The sequence below is a fragment of the Zeus faber genome, assembly GCF_960531495.2.
Source record: "Zeus faber genome assembly, chromosome: 16".
NCBI classification, from domain to species: domain Eukaryota; kingdom Metazoa; phylum Chordata; class Actinopteri; order Zeiformes; family Zeidae; genus Zeus; species Zeus faber.
In genome coordinates, this window is record NC_137202.1 from 24,461,679 (window position 1) to 24,483,620 (window position 21,942).

Here is a 21,942-nt window from a genome sequence, read left to right on the forward strand (position 1 = left end):
CCGGGACACTTGGATCGCTGCCAGACGGGCTCAGTTTGATGACTGGCTCCTGTTTAATGTCAAAGTCACTTCTAAAGTGGCACCCGGTATGTGTAGTATTTGACCTTAAGGCTCAGTCAGACACACCGGCTCAAGGGAGCTTGATTGACGTCCTCTTAGTCGTACGGACTAAGTACAAGTGACATGAACCCTCAAAATAAATGGCCGTGAAAAAAGAGAGTTTCCTCGCGGGCTTCGCTCTGGGGGGCCCCGAAATTAGGGGGAGCTGCTAAACTGACATTTCCAACCCGGGCCTGCGAAGCTCTAAATACAGGGCTGTACAAATAAGCGTAACCCGTTCTTTTAAGTGATCTGTGATTCACAACGGATTCGGTGACTGCATTACATAGGATTTTCTTTCCCCGATCCCACCGGGCGTGTGTCAGTGGTTGCCGTGCACTGTCACAGCCATATGACGAAGCATGAATGCTGGCGTGACAGCAGCTGACTTTGTTCCGCCAAATTCACGCCGGCGGGTCACCGGTCGTATCAGTCGGACATCAACAAGTTGTGAGCTCAAAGCCGCTGGACGGCTTATGTGACGACGGCCACTTTCAACCGCCGCGCCCATGGACGTACATGGCCCGCTTGAGTTGGAATTCCACACATAACTATGGCTGGGAAGAGCGTTTTGGGCCCCCCTGCGTCCGACTGAGCGACTCCGTCTGTCTAGCGCGCTGCCGAGGGGGTCACTGCCACACTGTCTCACCACTGAGTCACATGGCTACTGGCCAGTTCAAGCCCCCCGCCTCCACCCGCCAGCGCTCCACCTCGTTGCGTGTCCGTCTTTAACCTCAGTTTTATACTTAACTTCTCTGTTGAAGGGTTTGGTGTTGCCGAGATGAGGGTATGGCTAAAACAGGCCCTAACACGCCGCGGGGCGGGGAGGGGGTGGGGGCGTTTGTTTTTCGGTAGAACACAACAACGCAGACAAAGGTGCTGGAAAGAATGGGATTCATATTACCGCCGCCGAGAGGCGGTCTGGTATTTCGACCGCGAGCGAAGGCACGAACCAAAACCTTTGGAGTCACCGGAGACACCTGTCTGGGGGGGGGGGACAGGCGCAATCTGGTGATGTCATTAGCACTCCGCTCAACGCTGAGGCGCTGGATCCATAATATTTCGCAATCGGTATCGTCCAGATGTTTTCATGCAGTCGCATCGCGGGAAAACTCGCGACATGACCCCCGACGCTGAAACCTGGCGAGCTGTGGAAAGTTAAAAAGCAGCCGAGGTACGACGGGAAAGGGGAGTAAAGGGGAAAACAACTTTTTTTTCCAACGGCCAATCCATCAACCCCCCGAGTCCGTGGCCATGAGTTTGTGCTCCGCTATATCCATACTTGAAGATGTGCTTGAGTCTCTGAGAAGCAAAACAGGTTCACATGGCGGGAGCTCGGAATCCACCGCCCCCCCACCTCCCCCATCACATGAGGCGCCTCCACCCGGACATCTGCAGAGCGTCTTGCGAAAAATCTGATTGAGATTCCATTCCTCTGGCTCTGCGATGCGCTTTCCATGCCTGCTTCCTGTTTACTCTCCGTTAACGGCCCATGTGGGTGTGAGCCCAATTACCCAAAGGATGTCAGGGGACAGTCTCTGGTCCCCCCCCCCCCGGTAAGACTGGCTGGGACACTGCGGGGCGGTGGTGGGGGGGCGGTGGGAGGGGGGGTGTAACGGATTATTCGGTGGCTCTGGCGTATTCTCAAAGGCTGAGAGGACATGGAACATTTTGGCTTTATTAATAGATCACAAGACCACCGACCTGCCGGGGCGAAACGCTGCTCTTATAAAGATAGATAGGAGGCTGTGTTAGAAAAGTTATTAATGATCCCCCTGCCCCGGCAACCGACAGGAGAGGCACGGTGCGGGAAGCCGAGCGCTGCGGAAGGACCCCCCCCCCCCCCTTCTGGTCATCCGTTTGGAATGGCAGAGGCTCGGGGGGTGCGCGCGGGTGTGTGTGTGTGTGTGTGGGGGGGGGAATTAGTGGCAGGGCCAGGCTGGCTGGGATGGGGTTGTGCAATCGTATTTGCAAACAACACTTGCGCTTTTTTTTTATTCATAGCCTCCCTGTCATGTCCGTTATATTTACCTTCTGTGACGTCCGCACGGCAAAAAGCAACAGAAACAGTGGCTAAAATTAGCCAGCTCCAAACCATTCAAAGTGTTAGAGGCTGCCCCCCGCCCCCCAGCCCCTGGCAAGTGACTGTCCATGGGTTGTGGGTTAGTGACAGCCTGAAAATAACTACATTCCCTTCAAGTCACTCACCTGATGGCGCTTTAATTTATTTTGTCCTTCCTTTTTGTCCGTCTTTACAATGTGCTTCCTTCCTTTGTTTTCACGTTTTTGTTTTTTTTTTCCCCCTTGCGTAACTTAATTGTTCGTGTTTACGCTTTCCAGTTGACATTTTTGGTTGTATTTCAGTCGACATGTCTGTATTGAAGTTACCAAAAAACTTCTACTGTAGCAACTGTGTGTGTGTGTGTGTGTGTGTGTGTGTGTGTGTGTGTGTGTGTGTGTGTGTGTGTGTGTGTGTGTGTGTGTGTGTGTGTAATTCGGCCTGCTTGCACCACCAGCTGGTTAATTGTCCCCCGGTCTGGTCCAGTGATAATGAGAGTGACTCAATACCAGACAAAAGAGACGGCTTCACCGAGCGATAGCAGCCCATTGGCTGAGCCTGGGACAGCCCCCTCCCCACATGGACACCCCCCGCCCCCCACCCACACACACACACACACACACACACACACACACACACACACACACCCCATCCCTCCTGCTTCTCCCTGACCGGTGCACGCCCACCCCCCTCCACCCTGTTCACTGCCGCTTGTTTTCTCCAACTTGCACGCGGGCCAAAACACACGCTTACCCGTTCATGCCAAGATCTGGCCGGAGGAAAGCTGAAGAGCTCGCCAGGCACCGGAGACAGCGACCCAGACGGCCAGGCGAGAGCGAGCGAGAGGGAGAGGAAGAGCGCGAGAGGGAGAGGATCGGGGCCACAGCTTACGTACCCCGCTTGCGTTCTCGCTGGAGGAGAGCTTCCTGTGGATCTATCAATGACTTCTTTGTTTGGTCTGTTGCAGAGTGCCCCCTCTTTCAGCCCCCTGGAAACAGCCTCCGACTTGCAGCAGTTGTAAGTTTGATTCCTCCATTTCCTCTGTGCTTGTAGCCCGGCGTCGGGGAAAAAAGAGCTTGTTATTTAAGGCATGTTATGGATGTGGGCAGGGTGTCGGCGAGAGAGTTCCGTGACCCGCGCGGGAGGTGCCGGGAGGGCGTGCGACTCCCGTTTCCTGAGGGGTCTCGCTGAAATTTGGCAGGAAGGGCGCTTCGGCTACGGCTTATTTTTTTTATTTTTTATTTTTTTCTCTCGTTTGTCAAGGGGGTCGGCGGCAGCGCGGTACGCGGGCGAGCGTGCGTGTGGCGATTTATTTAAAGCTAACACCCCCCCCCCCCCCGAGTCAGAACCTGGATGTGACGGGGATTGAGGGAACCCCGTCAGTGTCCTCCCAGCTGCCGCCTAACTTAGAAAACCGTTATCCCCGTCTCGATGGGTGTGTAGCGCGGGGAGGAGGGGGGGGCGGAATAAAACTAAAGTATCGACAGCAGCTGCACAATAGAAGCGGGGGATGTTTTGGTCGACCGGCAAAATCAAGGCGCTGAGACCCCTGAGCCCTCCGTTCACAGTTTAGTTCCGCGCTCTATTCCTGCTTGCGTAATAAAATGCAAGGAATCCCCGGGCCGAGCCGTGATGAGTCTCGTGCGCGCCGTCTCCCCCCCGGGGGGGCGTCGACGGCGACAAACCTACCATCCGCTCTGGTAACCGCTCACCGAAAGACGGGGCCCCCGCTCACGTTACTGCGCAAATTTAAGCAATTTATCGGAAGCGACGTCATTGAACGTAGCTGGATAGGTAAGTTGTCGCGTAGGTTTTTTAATGGTGATCCCGGGTTAACCGAGACCCGACTTTCTTTCGACGGGGGGAAGCTGAAGTCATTATCTGGCTCCCTTCAAAGGCACATATGTTTTGGGCGGGAATGTTTTCCTTTGCTTCCCTTTGAAAACGGAGACCTGTTTCCGCGGCGTCGCCCCCGTTTGATGTTCCCGTTCCGGAGGACGGGGGGGCTTTTATTGTGAATGTATCACATTTTTCGCTAAACAAGATGGAAATGGGGGTGGGGGGGGGGGGGGGGTGGCGAGGGTGGGGCTGGTGGGGTTGGATGGGGTCGGGAGACACAACAGTGATACTTAATCTTTCACCCATGTCACAAGTAGGCACTCCGACTAATACATTACTGTGTCCATGACAGGAACGTACACCAGTCAGCATTAAGCCCCACAATGATGCTGATTGTCGCGATTCGGCCTTTTAAAAAAAAGCCACGGGAGCAGCTGATTCGGATAAACAGTGATGCCCCAGTTGTGTACAAAGTTCTGATGCCGCGAGCTCCCTATCGTTCTGTGCGCTGTCTGTGTTTCCAAATTCCTCCCAAAGCGGCGTATGAGCTCTTGCAGTGCAGCACTTTCCTTAAAACCTCCCCTACACACTCATGGTTTTAATGGTCCCTTCTGTTGCCAGTGTGGTGTGTGTGTGTGTGTGTGTGTGTGTGTGTGTGTGTGTGTGTGTGTGTGTGTGTGTGTGTGTGTGTGTGTGTGTGTGTGTGTGGGTGTGTGTGTGTGTATGTGTATATATATATATATATATATATATATATATATATACTGTATATATATTTATGTAAGTTTTTTTTCTTCCTATGCAAGCTATGAAAGGGGCTCTTGTTTGAGCAGGAAGCAGGCAGCGCAGTTAACCCGTAAATTTGGACGGCTGGGTTTTTTTGGAGAACTGTGACCCTGGCGGCGTGACGAAAAGCCAAACGCATTTAACGCTTTCCACCGAGACTTAAAAAAGCCGCGCGGCTCAGTTCTTCGCCTGGATTTATGGCGACACCGGAATTCCTTGTCAGTTTAACGAGCGCGCCCGTCTGCCGAAATAGAGGAGAAGGAAAAGAACGTGGAGCATTTGGGTGGCATCCCACGCGGAGCCCGGCCGGAGGAGCCGTGCAGGTGATGCGCCGCGTCGTTGCGTTGAGGGAATATTTTTAGAAATATCAACGGTCACTGGCCTTTTCGGAAGGCCAGGATACTCCATCAACGTCTTCGCCCTTCGCCGATGTTATTTCAGGTAGCGTCAGCGTACGGAGAAGCCCTTTCCCCCCAATTTCCCCAGCGCGTCCGCTTCTTTTGTGTGTCTCAGCCCGTGTGTGCGTGTGTGTCTCTCTCTCTCTCTCTCTCGCCGCTGTCTAGCTCGTCTTGTAAGTCTGGGCGTAGCGAGGTGGAGGACAGTGGCTCCTCCAGCGGCGAGCCAGCGGCTCCGGACGGCGACCGCCATGTTTACAAGAGTGTCCTGGAGGGCGGCGACATCCCCCTGCAGGGCCTCCGGGCTCTCAACAAGCGCCACACCAGCTCCTCCTCCTCCAAAGGTAGGAAACCAGCAACTGTACACATGGTGCCACTGTGTGTGTGTGTGTGTGTGTGTGTGTGTGCGTGCATGCGTGCGTGCATTTGGACGGCCCATGTAAAGCCCTTTACGACTGAGCTGAAACAATGAGTAGCAGACACTGATGTTGGCACGCGACTGTACCAGGCATACATGTGTTTTCTTTCCCCGTTCTGTTGGAATCCACACGTTGTCCGTTGCTCTGGTTTATCACGGCGGTGACCATTCATTCCCCAGCTGTTTTTTATTTATTTTATTTTATTTTTTTATTGCCGTTGTTTGCTTTTGTTATTATTGATACCATGGATATTTTCATCGACCGTGTGTGCTGGCTGGCCATCTGCTTTGGAAAAGTCACGGCGAGAGGGAGGTTGCCTTCGCTGGAGCAGTGGAAGCTAACCTTGGGGTGGGGGCGGGGGTAGGGGCGGGGGGGGGGGGGGGGGGTCCTGCTTGCTCCAGTTTGCAAGCAGACGGTCGTCAGGCAGGCTAGAGGAAAGGCTCCAGAGTGTTCCAGCAGCGGGAGAGAGGGCCAGAGAGGGGAAGGATGGGGAAGGAGAGATAAACAGGGGCTCTGCTTTTCACAGGCCGTTCAGACAGGGGTGATATAAACAAGGAGGGGGGGGGGGGGCATGAGGAAGTCAGCTGTCGGTGTGAGGTCAGAGCATGGAATGCCTGCGCACATGACCAGAGCAAGACGCGCTGGGAGAGGAGAGGAAGTGGGACTGGAAGGAGGTGAAAGCGCGGCGGCGTGGAGGTTCGCCCGCCGACCCGCTGGGGATACACACGACACAACTTTATAGAGTAGCTCCATTCCCATTTAAGGGCCGAACTCTCGTCCTAAATGGAACACATTTCCGTTATTTCCGTTTCTATTAATAATTTGGTAAAACAACTCAATTCGACAAACCCAGCGGTTTTCAATTTTTACTTTCCACAGGAGTTCCACTGGAGTAAATGGACCGGCCTTCAAAGGCTTGAGGAAAGTCAACTGACTAACATCTGACTAGCCCGACTTGATAGTTAGAATTAGTCGGAATCCAGCATACCTCAGGTAAAATGTAATCGAGCACAGAAAACAACACGTAACACTGTGTGTCTCAGGCTTCTGCTTTTGATATGAAGTACAATAATAAGGACTTTGTATTCTGGGGAACAAAGTCTCCCTCGGGACCTTTCAGTGGCCAGTGTGGTGACATGAAACACCAGACTCATGGATATTATGGTTTAAAAATGCCTTTGTGTGTATATTTCAGCAGCAGATACACGGTGAAATGGTAGATTAAAAGCTGCCGCACGGCACATATATCACTCCAAGTTCTGTAAGTGGAGCAGAGGGTAAACAGGCTGCGGAACACCGAGGTGTGACGTAGCGGCGTCTGATGTGGTCAGGTTGAGGTAGAGTGGGAGAACCAGTACTTTTTCAAATAGATATTCAGCCTGCCAACATGGGTGATTTTCTTTTTCACATACAGTGCACATTATAGTCAGATATGAGTTTGGGGTTTCCCGAAAATTGTATGTAGTATTTTTATTTTTATTTTTTTCCAGAGCCCGACCTCACAAATGACATAACATCTCACTGCTGGCTTAACCCTCAATCCTTTTATGATGCTGCTTTTCATGTTGCTGCTTAAAGGTATCTCTGTTGACAGTGTACCGCGCTACTGCAAGGGCCTTGTTATTACGTCAAGCATGGCAGAGAGAAATGGCATTTTTCCCCCCTTTCATTTTTGCAACTTTGCTCTATATGTGAAACCATACAACATACCGAGCCATGCCGCAGCTTACGACAAACTGCCATCCAATACTTGATGTATGCATAGTGCATCAAGTCTGCTTCTCATCAACTTTCGATGGAAGTTGGTCTGTACTCTAGAAATGCGTTTGACACTGTGTTTAAGTGTGTATGTGTGTGATCCTGTGACCATTGTAACCTAATATGATGTTTATTCTGTTGTCCTGCATGCTTACCAGTGGATTATAAAGGTGGGAATGGCTATATTATTTCACCCTGCTCCTCTGTAAATAGTCGAACGGTTCTTGCCAATAATGAATTAGGTAACCAGTATAAGAGTAAGAAGCCCCTATCTGCTGCCAAAGCCTGCATACCCCAAATTCTCCCCTCTAAGTTCAAGCCCAAACTGCTGCCCACCAGTGGCGACAGCCGGGAGAGCAGGACTAAGCCCGTCAGGCACCCAAAGGCCCACAGTTGTGAGGATCTTTACACCGGGACATGCAGCCCAAACTGCGCCCAGGCCAAGGAGTGTGAGCTGCACTCGGGCCCCCCGGCCAACTGGGGCCCCGAGTGCGCGGACGGCCCCGGAAATGTCTCCCCGGCGATTAGGAGGAGCGCGTCCGAGTTCTCCAGCCTGTACAAGACCATGCACCACATCCAGCGACCCAGCTCGGTGGGCTCCAGCCCCCACGGCAGCGTCCGCAGCCTGACCTCGCTTTTCGAGGGGGCCAGGGGAGTCCGCGGGGGAGAGAGGCCCGAGCCGGACGAGGCCGGAAACGTTCCGCGGGAGGCCGTGTCGTCGCGGGTCAGCGAGTTTGAAATGATCATCCAGCGGCTGAACCCGGCGCCCACGCGCTCCTCCTCCCTGCCGACCCTGCACTCTGGCCACGGCGGCGCACCCCTCTACATGGCGGCGGCGGCGGTGTCTGCCGAGTCGCTGTTGCGAGCTGAACCCAGCCAGGTGGACGCCTACTCCACGGTGGAGACGGAGGACGAGGCAGCGGAGGAGGAGGAGGAGGAGGAGGAGGAGGCCTCGGCATTGAGTAAGATGCCCGTGGTGGAGGTCGCCATCGCGGAGAACGGCTGTGTCTCAGGGACCGGCCCCTCCTCTGGCGCCAACGCCGAAGTTGAAGAGGGTTTGGGCAAGTGCACCGCTGGAGAGAGGCGCCCGGCGGAGAGTTTACCGAAGAACCCCATTGCGCCAGTTACGCCATGCCTCCCAATCAACCCCCACCATCCCCACCACCACCAGCACCACCACCTGCACCACCTCAACCACCATCTCCACCTCAAATCCAGTAAGTGCAAAGGCTCGTGCCCGGCCTCCTACACCCGCTTCACCACCATTCTCCGGCACGAGAGGCAGCAGGCCACAGCGCAGCAGGACAAGCCCTCGCCCCCGGAGAAGAAGACCACCCTGCCCGGAAACCTCTTCCTCATGGGCCCGGCGCCGTTCAGGCTGCGCGGGTCCTCGCGGTCCCGCCAAGCCAGGGGGACCCTGGGAGCCACCAGGGCGATGGCCGGGAGAGGCTCCCCGGAGCCCCTGCGACCGCTGATCCCTCAGCGCCTCTCCTCCCTGGAGGTCCTGGAGAGGCTGGGCAACGGGGACAGCGGCGACGCGGACCCGGCGTCTAACGGACAAGGCGTGGACGCCAACGGGAACCTGCTGTGTCCGCCGGCAGCTCACCGCAGAGGTGGCTATCTCCATACCGTCACCCACCCTCCTCCTCTCTGCCGCTCCTTACACACGTGTCCATCTCTGCGGTCACTCATTATTTTTCTCAAGTCTACCTTCACCTCGTGACCTCCATCCCCCGCTCTCTCTCCCCCGCCCCCACCCCCCTCCCCCTCTCTCTCTCTCTCGCTCTCACTCCCGACAAAGTGAGGCCTCCACCCCCCCCCCCATCCGTACTCTGTGTGGTGTGTTACGACGTGACGATGAGCAGCCTCCATCTCACTCGCTCTGAGCGTGGCGTCGGGTGCTCTTCCATTTCATGGTGAATTAGTCTCGTGCCGTGATCTCGCCCGACAAACTTTCTTACACCGGCCACACACACACACGCACGCACGCACATCCATCGCTTCCACCACCACATAGGGGGATTCAGGAAGCCTTTGCTACACATCTTCCGGTACCATCACATTTGAGATTCATATAAGAACAATAATACAAATGTCAAACTGAAACGTATTAATATTCTGTTGACAGCGACACAAATGTCCATAACTTGAATCACAATTGAATGTGTAAAGTTAGAGTATCCAGTGTAACACCAGCCTATAATGTTCACATAGGGTTTGCTGCAAAACAGCGTTGCATACGCTACCTCAAAATGTTGTGGTACCATGTTTATTTTCATGTTTTTTTTGGGGGGGGGTTCTTATCTGCCGTCTTCCTTCCTATCCGAGTGATGGATTTGACGTAGTCGGGCGTTTCCTGATCTGACTCCTGTGCACTCCGGCTGCTACCCGAGGTGTAGGTTTTCCCAAAGGTGACGCCGGGAAAGAAGCGGAAATTTGAAACCTTTTCCTCGTGGCCCGTACTTGACCACAAGCCATGTGATTAATCTGTAGAGGGGCGGGGAGTAGAGGACATATCGCAGTCCTTGTACTTCTGTAAAGTAGAACATTTCAGGGAACAGACGGATGCTGGTTGCTCAACTCATCAGTAAACGATGGTGTCACTTTTGTTGTGGTTCATGTTTGGTTTTTTCCCTCTCCATTCTTTTTTTCATAAACACACATTTTATGATTCCTGGATTTTTTTTTTTATTTTCAATTTTTTTACGTGCATGATGAAATACATTTCGCTATTTTGACGTGTTTGCAGTGTTTTCCCCTCTTGTTTTTGAGTCGGTTGTCATTGCGCAAATGACGCCGTTCATTTTTGAGCATGGTTGGAGCTCGTTCCTGTCTGTGTCTGTGCCCATAACGACTGAAGAAGACATTCGTGTGGCAATGTCGTCTTTCATCTTTCAAACCTCTTGATAAGCCTCATCGATACTGCCGTGAGCGTCCTCGAAGCCTCGTGAGGGTGCTTCGCGGTGTGACTCTATCCTCTGCTTGCTCTCGTAGACTCGGACTCGTCCCCGTCTCACGGCGAGAGCCAGGACGAAGTGCTGAGGAGGCGCCATGGCGACAAAGAGGTAAAATCTTTCTGTCGACAACCGCGTGAATCCTGCGCGATAGAGGAGGTGTCGCATCACATGGAGGAATGGAAAAGATAAGCCGAGGTTTCTGGCGCCAGAGGGCAAGCGGACGCGTTCAGTCGCATTCTTTTGGTTTTTTTGACAGAAAATCTTGGAGGAGCAGCGACGTCTGAAGCGGGAACAGGAAGAGGCTGACACGGCGTCGCGCCGCCACACGGGCATCGTGCCGACCCGCCACCAGTTCATCACCAACGAACGCTTCGGAGACCTGCTCAACATCACAGACAACACGGAGAAGCGGAAATCGGGCATAGAGGTAACGGAAAGACAGGGCGCTTTGCCTGAAAGCAGGGAGAAGATGCAGTGTGTATGTGGGTGGCGGGAGGTGGCGGGAGGAGAGGGGTGGAGGGGGGGTGCTGAACTTGGGATGTCTGCTCTCACAGTGGGGTGCCCGCAATCACAGATGGCTTTCTCCTCTGCGTCATGATGTTCAGAGGGTCCAGGGCCCTGTCAGATGGCAGGATTGTTCCAGTTGAGTTATCTAGTTTACCGCCGTAGGGGTATTGCAGGGTGGAGTTGGAGTCCTTCTTAAGCTTTGCCTCCTGTAAAAGGCAGTGGAAAACGGGCGCTTTCCACGTCTGCACACAGTCACATGAGTCTCATTCCTGTCATCACCAGGGTAGAGAAGAGGCAAATAAAAGGTTGAAACTGACAGGAGTATGACCTCACGTATTCAGCGCGTTGTAAATACTGGCTCATCTGTCATTGTTGTCATAGCTCGGGTCCTAAAAATAGTTTAGTGTGTAGTATAACTTTAACTTGCCCACTCACAATGAGGAACGAGACGGTATATAAAGGGCAGCTTTATTTTATTTTATTTTTTTATGGTGAAAATTCACGTAATCCAATTCTAAGGGGAAGCGTGGTGTTTGGATGTTTTGTTGATTCCTTCCGCTTTATTTGTGCACACAGAGAACGCCGGCCTTGGCTCGCTTCGACTTCAGAGCGGAGACTCTAAAGTAGGTGAAAAATGTTTACCACGACACGCATGAAATATTCAAAGCCGCAGAGAAATACAAGTTTCCTCATACGCAGTACACTCAAACGCGCGCACGCGTGCACACACACACAAGCGAAGCATCGCATGGGCAACTTTCATCTGACGATAGCGATGGCATGAACTTAGAGTTTACTTTCAAGTGGACTATTGTACCTGTAAAGCTTGCTTCACACCGAGTCCGTGATCGTATCCGACAGTCGGAGTCCCCCTCCTGGTGGCCGTCGGATGAACTACGCCCTGGGTTTCACATCCCAAAATATGTCAGGGAAAATGGGAGATATTTTGTTTTTATTTTTTCCAGATTAACAGCGAGTAGTTTGCTCAGCTGGACATTTAACTTTTTCCTACGTATGAGAGTTTAAAACTGCCTTTATTTTGTGTTAGAGGAGTGCGAACAAAAATAGAAATAGACACAATTCACTCACATAAAAAGAGATTTACTGATAGTGAATATGGAGACATCCCACGTCAGCGTTAATGATGTTATTATTTTGAAACACATGTCTTATTTACTTAGTTTTAAGCTTAGTTCCAATGAAAAAAGACCTTAAAAAAAAAAGTCCTTGAGCCTCGATCAGACACTGAAATTTCTCCATAGGAGTGAATTGACTTCCGATTTGTTCCTGTCGTTTGTCGTTTCAGGTGTGAAGCTGGCTTAAGATTTATTTTACATTTATTTACAAAAACAAATCTGAAAACGTCGGATGGGTCGGGTCTTTTGTAGTCAATCAGTTTTACAATATGAGGACGGCCATGGAGTGGAGACAATCTATTTGTGGTTCTCGTGTACCCGACTAACATGTTGTCCTCTAATATTTCCCGCCCTTATCAGGGAGTTGCCGTTTCAAAAGGGAGACGTGGTGTACATCATCCGACAGGTCGATCAGAACTGGTTCGAGGGGGAGCATCACGGCAGAGTTGGCATCTTCCCTCGGAGTTACGTTGAGGTACGCCGTGCCTCAACCTGCCAAAAACATCAGTTTGTGTTAAAAATACGAGGTTTGAAAAGTTCAAATGCTCTTTGGTTATTGAAAAGAAATGCCACCGTATCCACGGGAATCAAACAATAGACCAATGTGTTTTTAACTTTAATTGAATAAAGTTATAAAATGAATGAATTAGAATAAAACTTCCGATATTCAATTGTAAAAAAAAACAAACAAAAAACATGTTTTAGAAAGGAACATTTGTAAGCGGTGTGATTTCCTGTTTCCTGTCTATTCCCGACAAAGAATGCACTGAGAGGAAACACGTTAGAGATAGGGCGCCGCGGGGCTTTTCCAACAACATTTATCTGCGACAAACTGAAAGCGGCGGCTCTCGCTCGCGCTCTTCCTCCTTTGGCCTTTCCAGCTCCTGCCCCCCACGGAGAAGGCCCAGCCCAAGAAAAGCGCCCCGGTGCAGGTGCTGGAGTACGGAGAGGCCATGGCTCGCTTCAACTTCACCGGGGACACGGTGGTGGAGATGTCTTTCAGAAAGGTAAAAAGAAAAAAAAACTTCTCTCCGATTTATTTTCCCCAAAACACTCCCGCGCACTCTGGGTTTTGGGGAAATCCGACCTCCTTTGCTGTGTCCGCAGGGCGAGAGGATCACGCTGATCCGCAGGGTCGATGAGAACTGGTACGAGGGCAAAATCTCGGGCACCAACCGGCAAGGCATCTTCCCCGTCACCTACATCGAGGTGCACCGGCGCCCCCGCGTCAAGAACGGAGTGGAGTACCCCGACCCCCCCGTCAGCCACTCCCCGCAGCGCAGCACCAACGCCTCTCCACAGGTAGGGATGCTCACACACACACACACACACACACACACACACACACACACACACACTGCAGCCGCCCCGGTGCCCGGTTCCCTCCTCTGCAGTTCCCTCATGTTTGCGTTCTGTTTCCATGGCGATATAATTTGACAAACTTGTTGCTTTTCTGTCTTCGCACCGAAGTTGTTGTTGCTTTTGTGTCGTTGTTTTTTTTTTCCACGCCTTACTTCCTCTCTCCTTGACTCCATCTCATCGTTCATTTTCTTTTTCTCCCCCCTCTTTCCTCTTCAACCTCCTTCCCCCTCACTGGCTCACGTACCAACCCCGCCCCCCCCCCCAAAAAAACAAAAAGCTGTACCGTAACCGCCTCACCACGTCCCCCTTGCCCCTCCCCCGCTCCCCGCGGCGCTCGGTGTCGCCCGAGGTGCACGCCATCTCCTCCGAGTGGATCTCCCTGACCGTGGGCGGAGGCGGGAGCCCGCCGGCCGCCCCCACCCCTCCCCTGCCCCCGCTGCCCACCGTGTCCTACCGCTGGGGCGAGTACCTGCCCCCGTCCCTCTCGGCCAGCCCCGTGCCGCCCCTCGCCGGCGGCAGCCCCTACTGCGGCTCCCCCGCCGCCTCGCCCGCCGCCTCCCCTCTTCCCCCGCCGCACCCGCCCCGCCCCGGCTCGGCCACCCCCTACCTCACCTTCACCCCGCCCCAGGGCGAGGACTTCCTGCTCTCCCAGCCCTTCCCCCGCCTCTCCCGCAGCGTGAGCCCCAGCGGCGGGCCGGTGCTGGAGGGCTGGCTGAGGGGGGAGAGGGAGCTCGCGGAGGGGGAAGGAGCGGAGGGCGATGGGGGCGGCGGAAGCGGCGGGCGCCAGGCCCCGGGCAGCTGGCGGAGAAATGGCCCCGCGGAGGTATCTTCTGCATGGTGTGCGGTGCTCTGCATCCCAGGCTCACCCCGGAACACGGGCGGGTTGTCTCTAGTCACCGTGTGTTTCCCCCCCGATGCAGCTCACGGTTTTGTAGGAGAAGCCACCTAACAGTGCCGTTGGTCCCTCAGCTGATTGGACTTGTGACGTTCATATTCAAGTCTGCATGTGTCTTCGAGTGTCAGTGTGTGTGTGTGTGTGTGTGTGTGTGTGTGTGTGTGTGTGTGTGTGTGTTACCTACTAACATGCAAAAAGGCATATTCCAGGTTCACTGTGAAGCTGTAGTGGTTTGGAGAGGTTACTACTTTAGTTGCCTTGACGTTTATTGCAAAGGGAGGTAATCGTCTTGCACGGGGTTTGCTTGTTATATCTTATCGTAGAAACAGGAGACAATGGAGAGATGGATCCGCCATAAGGTTTTAACTCGTTTATTGCATTTCATGTCCACTAGAATAACAAATTATAATTTAAAATGTTTGCTTCCGCTCCAATGGCCACAGGAACATGGAGCACGACTGGCAACCCGCAACCTGCAGATCTTGACAATGTTCTGTTGTTGTTGTTGTTGTTTGTATATCCTTGTCGTGCAAACGGGGTCTTTTATTTTGATGTGTGACATGACATGTTTGTGCTCTCTCTCCTTCAGCTGCTGAAGAACGAGAGCGACTATCACGGCAGGACCTCCAGGAGCCCTGTCATGTTGTTCGACATCCAGGACAACAACAACGCTAACTCATTCGCGGTACGGTTGTGGTTGTAAAGCGTAGACTTCACGAGCGATTGCGGTCGACGACGGCGGGCGGGGGCCCCGTCATTAACTCGACCCTTTGACCCTCATCGCCCCCTGAGATCCATTTTAACTTTTTAAACACCGTCCAGCTCACTCACATCCGGCTTTTGTCGTTGAATTAACCAAGAGCGGCCGACAGTTGTTTTCGTAAGCCGCCACTGAGCTGTACTAATATGTCGTGTTTCCAGTACCATCTCTATGCACTTACTCTGTTGTCTTGCTTTTCCATGCCTCCCTTCTTCCCGGGCTCCGCCATCACCACCACCACCACCACCACCACCACTTCTTCCGCTTTTCCTGGCTTCTAACGGATCACTTCCTTTTTCCGCCTCGCTACTTACCGGACCTCCCTCCCGTTCCCGTTCGCCCTCCCTTCTAACTCCCCACACACACACACACACACACACACACACACACACACACACACACACACCCTCCCCTCCTCACCTCTTGTCCCATCCGGCCTGCCCCCGGGACCCGCTGTGCGTGTTTCTGTGCCGGGCCGCCACTAGGAGGCGGTGTGTAATGAGATAATGAATATAGCCGAGACCTCGGTCAGGTACTGCAGCACCCTGTCCCACCCCCATGACTCTGTCCGCCGACTCCCCCCACACCCCAGTAAACACTCTCTCATCATTTCCCAGCAACCTCACTCCCACAGCAGCAGCCCAGAGCCGAGCCGTCTCAGCTGTGGAATGTGAGTATGGATGATCTGTATAGCAGCGATATTCACAGTCAGGCCCCCCGAGAGCCGACACTAACCCTTCTAGTGTGACGCATTTATTTTACGTAACAGCTTAAAAGTGGTGCTGTGTTATTTTCAAGACGCCTCAGTGATACCGTACGTCCCCCTAGGAAGTCGGCTTGGAATAGCATCCGAGGCCACAAATGTCCAGAGACTGCGGGGGTCTCAAATGATTTAATGTGTTTGCGCTACAATCAAGCTTGGCAAATTCACTTTTTGTTACGTCATTTTCCAAGAAAATTGGGCTCGGTGGAGTCTCAAAGGAAACATCTTCAGAATTTGTTTTATTCCGCCAAGTATATTTACATATACTAGGAATTTGTTCTGGTGAGGTTTGGCGCATTTCACTTTAGAGGATTAGGCGTAACAGAATGGAGAATAATTTTTTTTTTAAATGGAATAAAAAGGGTGGTAAAAATAAAATAAAAATTGCAAAATGCAAAAAAAGATAAATACAAAACAGAAATAGTTAGATATATACATAATGTGATACTATGCACAGGATAAATGATTGTTGTGGGTATATAGGGTATAAATTATGAATATGAAGTATTACTATGTACTAACTAGTTTATTATAGTATGTACAGTGTAATAATCTAGTGACCAGTGTGAAATGCATTTGTTGCTCATTTCCATCCATGTCCTTGTCCTGCTGCAGTTTCCAGGCTCTGTACAGTTACGTGCCACAGAATGAGGATGAGCTGGAATTGCAGGAGGGGGATCTCGTCAGTGTCATGGAGAAGTGCGACGACGGCTGGTTTGTCGGTATGTACCGCACGCGCGCGCTCCGGGAGAGATTCCTCAGAGATGGAGTCAGAGGGTTTGCAGGGTTTCTCCTCAATGACAGCAGGAGACGCACACTATTTTAAATATAGTTTAAATGTATATATTCAGTCAGTTCAATTTGAGCCTTTACAGTTATTGATAGTTCTAAAGCCGGATTCAGACCTAAAACGACAAACATCAATAACAAACCCAAAGTCCGTTCATTTCTATGGAGAGTCTGATTCCAGGCTCCGGGATAAGTTCAAATCTTTCAACTCATGCGACAACTTTGGGTCTGACAATACGGCGGGGAGTGACATCAGTCAAGTTCTTTATTGGAATTGGGGTTAAAATGAAGTAAATATGTCACTTATTTCAAAATAATGATGTTATTAACGTTAACGTTGGATGTCACCATATGCACTTTCAATAAATCTCTTTTAATAAAAGTGAGTTGTGGGTATTTGTTTCTCACTTTGCAAACACTATATGAAGGGGGTTTTAAACTCTCATTCATGGAACATGGTAAATGTCCAGCTGAGCAAACTGCTCACTGTTGTTCTGGGGAAAGAAAACGTTTTCCCAGACATATTTTATGATGCGAAACTCAGACCCAGTTCATACGACAGCCACTAGGGGTAGGACCTGACTGTCGGATATGGATACTGATACAATTATACAGTTATATAATTTGGTGTGAAGCAAGCTTTATAGATATAGTTCAAATGTGAATACCGTATTTCCTCAAATAGTGACCGGGGCCTTTATTTAAGTCAACTGCAGAGGGTACCAGGACTTTATTGTAAGCAGGGTTGTATATCTAATTCCCTCTGTTTATTAAGTATATTTGATCATATTTTAGTTTGAATTTTAAATCAAACTGCTGTCTTGGTGCCACGCCATGCAAACATATGTACGGTGAAAAAATAAAAGAGCTGCTGGCTACTCTAATAGTCGCACTTGTGGTGGTAGCTGACGGGGGAATTGGAGTTTTCCGAGTTTCTCTTGAACGCAGGACTTCCTGCTTGGAGCGCTCAGAGGCATTCGCCCCTTGATGCGATCTGCTACGCAGCAGTAGGAAATGGAGTAAATTAAATACATCTTTAATAAAAAACACACTGTTTCCATTTGATTTGTTTGGAGAAAAGATTGCTTCCGGCAGGCTTTTGGTTGTTCATGTCGACCACGCATCCGGCATTTATTAGAGCCCTGTTTTTTTATTTGACTACCGGTTTATATTTGAGGAAATACGGTTCACGCTTGGATATGTTCATTTTTGGACAACAATAGTCTTCATCTTACATTCATCTGTTACTCTTTCTCCGCAGGTACCTCGAAGAGGACAAAACAATTTGGAACTTTCCCAGGAAATTACGTGAAGGAGGCGAAATTGTAAAAAAAAACAAAAACCAAACAAACAAAAAAAAACAGGCAAAACCCAGGAAGTCCACACCATTTCGCATGACTGTTGGTTTAGGGGGCATCACCTTAGCCAGGTGATCCCGTTTGTCTTGGGAAGCGCGTCGTCTGGTCTGCGGTATGTTCCGAGCGCACGAGAGAGAGGGTGGGGGGGGTGGGGGGGGGGGTTTCGGAGGCAGCTGTCGGCTAAATGCCCAAACCACGGCGCGGCGTCTCCCCCGGAAGCCACGATTCACACGCCCGCGGCCGGGTTCCGCCGGCGGGGAAAACCTCATCAAAACGTCAGACCCCTTATCGACTCACGGCGCACACGTTGTTTATTTGGGGGTGTCGTTTGTGATCTCCGCACGTCACCCGAGGAGACCGCCGCAAAGCAAAGTACCGCTCAAAAGATTGGATTTCATCTCCCCAAGCAGTTAAAAAAAAAAAGATAAAAAAAATGTTTTGATGTGTAGCGTTGTAGTTTACCTTTCAGGACCAGAGGTGTTCAGCCATTAACACAGTGTGACACAAGCGTATCTGATGAGTGTTAAGGACTTAAACTTGGCCGATTTTTTTTTTCTTCCTTTTTTAAAGAAACAGTTAAATGGATGAGCCGTGACACATACAGTAATATACTTTAAGTGATGGCACATATTTGGACACTCTCTAACAGACCAGATTTCTCCATTTTCCAGTGAACCCACTAGCTTCCAGAATGTGTTTCTGAATGATTACCTTTTTTTTTGGTTGGTTTATTTCCAAAAATAAATAAACACCAGGGCACTGATAACTCCAGGTCCAATAGCTTCCAATGCCTTTTCAGTGTCGGATTATGTCAGTATGGTCACGTGCAACGCAAATAAAATAATAATTATTTGATTAGCCTAGAATGTTAAAGTGAGCTTCAGTTACCGTATTTCCTCAAATATAGACCAGTAGTCAAATAAAAACTGGACCTCTAACAAATTCCAGGGTGTCGTCGACACAAACAATTAAAAGCCCGCCTCAAATACAGACCGAGGGGGAAAGACTGATGGGCGCTGTGAAGTTCTGCATGGGAACAGCTCCGCAGCTCCATCACAGCGATCTTTTCTCCAAACAAAGCAAATAAAACGGCGTGTTTTTGTTGTAGATGTATTTAATGTACTCCGTTTCCTACTGCTGCGTCGCAGATCGCTTCTTGGGGCTGATGCTCTCGCTCTCCGAGCAGTAAATGCCGCGTTCAAGGTGGCTTCCACCACGAGTGCGACTTTTAGGGTCACTAGGAGCTCTCTCTCTTTTTTCACCGTACACGTGTTTGCACGGCATGGCACCCAGACGGAAGTTTGATTTAAAATTCATACCAAAATATGATCAAATATACTTCATAAACAGAGGGAATTCGATATAAAAGCCTGCCTCTAATATAAGCCTGCTTCCAATAAAGGCCTGGTACCCTCTGCAGTTGTGGTAAATAAAGGCCCCGGTCACTATTTGAGGAAATACGGTAATTAAAACAATTTTTTTTTTGAGAATATAGTTATGACGAATGCTATGAATAGACACAGCTGTATCAGTCGGAACAACCTGATTCAGAGCAAGGCCTGTGAGATATCTAGTGGTACACGTCTGTTCAAGCTCGCCTGGCTCGAAGGCAACCACAGGACAGGCGTGGCGGCGTTTTACTTCCTGTTTGCTCATTTTGGGAGAACCTACCCCCCCCCCCCGTTGTATTGTGGATTAATCACTCATGGCACAAGAACGTTTCACAATCATCTTGTAATAATCATACTGACTTTGAGTGGAGCATATTGAGATGCCCTCGCTGTCGACGCAATATGTTCCAGCCATGTAAATGTGTACAGAAACCTTCCAGAGGCCTTCCAAAAATCGCTTTTAGAATATTTTCATATGTAATGACTAAAAACTTGGCTGGGCAACGGACGCTGCGGGGTTAATTGCCCCCGAAATACAGAGAAATGTGCTTTGGATTGGATTTTGGTGTGAAAGCGTCAAAGCTTTCTTCCCGTCCCCGCGTCGCCAGGTCCCATTACGAGCCGACGCCACCTCAAATGTACGACCTCATACCTGCTGCTGCGCTTTCTCATTTTACCTTTATTCCTAATCGCAAAATCCATGCCACGCACTGTGAGGCGGGAGCCAAAAGGCGGCCCAGCGGATAAGGTTTTCAAACCATTGCGGGACTGTTTCAACCTGGCCGGGAACACGCGAACGGATGGCGACAGCTGTGCAATGTTTTTATTTGGCCGCCGTCGTACGCGCTGGACGTGCGTGGGAGTCAGTATGCCGGGCATCTCCAAACCGAACGCTCGACTATTTGTAAATCCTACATGAGTCCCGGTCTGAACATGTCACGGTCCGCGGACACATTAGTCAAGCGGTGGTTAAAAATATCATACCGCCGCCGTGTTTGCGTGCCCGCTCTTCAAATCGTCCAAAATACACAAGGGCATCGTCGCGGTAAGAATTGGCAAGATGTGGAATGCAGTCGAAATCTGTGGCGCTCAGTAGATCGATGGAGGTGTGTTGACGGCGTGGTGATGACCTCTGACCCGATGCGAGTATGCTTGGAAGAAGTGGGGAAATTGGGTTTGGGGGCTGTTCCATCCTGCCTCCGTGTTGGATAGTGTGGAGATCAGCGGGGGAAACGTCTTCCTTTTAACACCTATCAATACATTTGACTCAGTAGGCGCGGCGGGTGCGACGTGACCTGTGACCTAACGCGTCGCACCACGGAGGCACCCGCTTCCGCTTGTCGCATTTTTTTTTTGTTTTGTTTGTTTTCGTTTCGTTCCCATCCGAGTCCGGGTCTCTAACCGATACGTCGATCGCGATCGGCTCGGAGTATAAAGATTCCCGGTCCAGAAAGTAAAAAAAAAGTCCTGCTGTGTTTTTGCTCCAGCCACGCCCCGCTCGCCTGGTCGCGCTCGCTGCCAGTTGAACATCTGGGTTGCTGCTCGTTAGCAAATCCACGCGGTCGCCTCGGGATCCCGGGAACGGAATTGTGCTTTCTGAACCGGGGATTTTCCCGCCTCCAGTTAGACTCTGCTGTGTCTTGCGGGCCGTTTCCCACGCCAACGCTTGTTTCCTCATGCCTTAATTTCTTAAACTGCATGATAACACATGTAAAAAAAACAAAAAACAAAGTCTACTCTATCTTAAACAAAGTCTAGGCATAGATTTTGACAAATATATATATATTAAAAAAAAAGAAATCACTCATTTTGTTCAATCATAACTTAACACGTCTGTAGAATTATGATGTCAACGCGTGCATATTATAGGATGTATGAATGTATAAATATATGAATGTCTGGCAGTGCACACACAATATGTAAAAAAACAAAAAAGGACAAAACTATATCAGCTCTTTTCGTTTTGAATGGACGTGCAGAATTGCAAGCGGCATGGCACAAGGTTTGTAAATATGTAAAATAAAGAGTAGCTTGCAAGTGATGGGGAGAACCAGATGGAGTTCTCCATCAGTTGTACTAGTTTGTTTACCTCGAGGATTTTGGAGAGAAAAAATAAAACAAGCACATAGTGAAGCATTATCAAGCACAGGAGTGTGACGCAAATGAGCATGGAGCTGCCATTGGTAATACGTTATGTTAGATGCAAAATCGTGCCTCAGTTTTCATTGACTTTGAGTTGTGACCATCACTGGAATGCGTCCACCATGTAACGCTGACGTTGTGTTTCCCATCGTTATTCCATGTGACTGGGGGGGGTTTACTAAGAACAGCATCCGTTTCTGTGCAAGTACCTAAAGTGTGACACAACGCTTTCAAATAATGAATATTAGTCATGAGAATTGATTCCTTTGTTTGCCTAAACACACGGCCTGCGAGCAGTTTGGTTTGTTTGATTAAATTTGCAGTGCTGTCACATCGACGACATTAAAGTGGATATAATACTATACATTGCTGTGATTTCCATATTATGCAATATTTAATAAACCATTCAAAACATTTTGAGTGTTTCCCATCGTGGTTTCTGCACCCCGCTGTTTGAAGTCACTTCAGTCATTGTTTAAAAGAGGTTTAAGGGCACATTTGCGACACTTAATTTGCATTTCATTTCA

The 21,942-nt window shown here is 50.4% G+C and overlaps 1 protein-coding gene across 1 annotated transcript in view; it reads left to right on the forward strand.

The window, feature by feature from the left end:
• Positions 1 to 18,010, forward strand: part of sorbs1 (sorbin and SH3 domain containing 1) — a 28,337-nt gene extending 10,327 nt beyond the window's left edge. The window contains exons 13-26 of the mRNA XM_080016452.1: positions 3,126 to 3,175; positions 5,347 to 5,522; positions 7,514 to 8,968; positions 10,350 to 10,420; positions 10,569 to 10,739; positions 11,396 to 11,442; positions 12,316 to 12,430; positions 12,837 to 12,962; positions 13,063 to 13,257; positions 13,595 to 14,140; positions 14,802 to 14,897; positions 15,458 to 15,642; positions 16,351 to 16,457; positions 17,786 to 18,010. Coding sequence (XP_079872578.1) covers positions 3,126 to 3,175; positions 5,347 to 5,522; positions 7,514 to 8,968; positions 10,350 to 10,420; positions 10,569 to 10,739; positions 11,396 to 11,442; positions 12,316 to 12,430; positions 12,837 to 12,962; positions 13,063 to 13,257; positions 13,595 to 14,140; positions 14,802 to 14,897; positions 15,458 to 15,642; positions 16,351 to 16,457; positions 17,786 to 17,853 — 3,408 coding nt within the window. The 3' untranslated portion in view covers positions 17,854 to 18,010. The remainder of the gene's footprint in view (positions 1 to 3,125; positions 3,176 to 5,346; positions 5,523 to 7,513; positions 8,969 to 10,349; positions 10,421 to 10,568; positions 10,740 to 11,395; positions 11,443 to 12,315; positions 12,431 to 12,836; positions 12,963 to 13,062; positions 13,258 to 13,594; positions 14,141 to 14,801; positions 14,898 to 15,457; positions 15,643 to 16,350; positions 16,458 to 17,785) is intronic.
• Positions 18,011 to 21,942: the final 3,932 nt, after the last annotated feature.